The 1535-nt window shown below is 56.9% G+C and overlaps 1 protein-coding gene across 1 annotated transcript in view; it reads right to left on the bottom strand.

Annotated features, from left to right (window-relative positions):
• PRCC (proline rich mitotic checkpoint control factor) overlaps positions 1-1226 on the bottom strand; it is an 8035-nt gene extending 6809 nt beyond the window's left edge. The window contains exon 1 of the mRNA XM_044422618.1: positions 1194-1226. Within this exon, the coding sequence (XP_044278553.1) occupies positions 1194-1211 (18 nt within the window). The 5' untranslated portion in view covers positions 1212-1226. The remainder of the gene's footprint in view (positions 1-1193) is intronic.
• Between the last annotated feature and the right edge of the window lie 309 nt (positions 1227-1535).

Here is a 1535-nt window from a genome sequence, read left to right as displayed (position 1 = left end):
AGCGGCGGGGCCCAGCCGGGCGGCTCCGTTGGCCCGCCCGCCCCGGGGCGCTCCAGGCGGCGCGGCCTCCCCAGCTCCCCTCCGCGGCGCCCGCAAGGCCTCGTGGCCGGAGCGCGCCGGCGCTCTCCCCCGGCAAGCGGCCCCGGCTGCCCGCGGCTTCTCCGGCCGGCCGGGCGCGGCGCCCCGCGCCTTCGAGGCCCCGCGGTGCTCCGCTCGGAGCTGCCTGACGATGGGGCTGCCCGCTCCCAGCCTGTGTGGCTGTGCACACGTGCGCGCGGATCCAAGCCGTAGGAGCGCGGCCAAATTGCGCGGGGTCCGGCAGATCTTTTACATCGGGGGCAGGGCTGGGCTTGAGTTCCGATACCCGATTTCCGACAAGTGGCCATTTCTCGTGTCGTTCTGCCCGCGTCTCCTGACAGTGAATCCGTGTTAAGTACAGTTGAATAAGACTGCAGCCTAAGCGTGGACCACTGGGCAGATGCACTTAGGGGGAAAGGCCTGCATTTTCCAGCGTCTCTCCAGCCAGCCGTGTAGGTTGGGGAATGCTGGGAACGAGAAGACTTTTCTGTCCAAACATGCATGGATTATACTCTTAGTGAATGAATGAACACCTGATCTGCTCTTGAGCACATAAGAAAGGCAGCTGATGAAGAGGAGGTGACTGGTGTGTTATATGCTCTGTAAACTCTGCAGCCTGTCAACCATTGCTGAGCCTTTCCTGCTGGGCAAGGAAAATCGGCCCTGTCTCTCGCTGGCCCGTGGAAAACCCAGCGTTTTTAAAAGTGCCGTTAAAACAATTGGTTGCGTCTAACGCTTATGGACCCATTACTGAGCAACTGAATTTTGGTCAGTGGATTGGGCCCACAAAACAGGCTCCAGTCCTGGCTAAACCTGGCCACAGAGTTAGAAGTCTTAGCAAATATTTGTGGGTGGGTGGTGGATGCCAAGACCACCGTGGAAGAGGCAGCTCCTGGAGCAGCTAGGTGGGTGTGTTGTGCAGCCGCCCCCTCCAGCACCTGAGGCCTCTTCCACATTCCACTCTGGCAGAAGGTTGGGCTGGTCGGTCTCAGCTAGAGCAGCACATTCTCCACCGTGGCCGAACTCTGTAAAAAAGGTCAGTGCACCTCCCCCCCACAAACTTTCCAGAAGAAACTGCCCCCCCACCCCAATTGACTTTTGGGAATTAATCTGACCTGACAGTGTCTTTTCATGTTGGTGGGCTGTTTGCTCATCTGATCCCGGTCGGGCGTGATCTAGTAGGTCTCTTGTTCTGTTGACCTTTCAGAGGCTAGTGTTAGGGTCATGGCTCCATCCACAGATCTGTGTTCACAGTGATCGATGGAGACAGTGGTAATTATTTTGGAAGATCTCTGCATAATAGGGTGGCCTTGGATAAACTTGGTCTCTCAGGCTGCCCACCCCTTGTCTGCAATCTGCATAATAAAGATCCTTGCCCAGTTTACAGAAATAATGTGAGGATTAAAGACATACTTGAAGCACTGGGAGGTCCTCCCTAGAGAACTTTTTGACTTGGT

Source organism: Varanus komodoensis, unplaced genomic scaffold (genome assembly GCF_004798865.1).
Source record: "Varanus komodoensis strain SLA01 unplaced genomic scaffold, ASM479886v1 scaffold132, whole genome shotgun sequence".
Classification (NCBI taxonomy): Eukaryota; Metazoa; Chordata; class Lepidosauria; order Squamata; family Varanidae; genus Varanus; species Varanus komodoensis.
The sequence above is the reverse complement of the archived record's forward strand: the minus strand, read 5'-3'. Positions and strand labels throughout refer to the sequence as shown.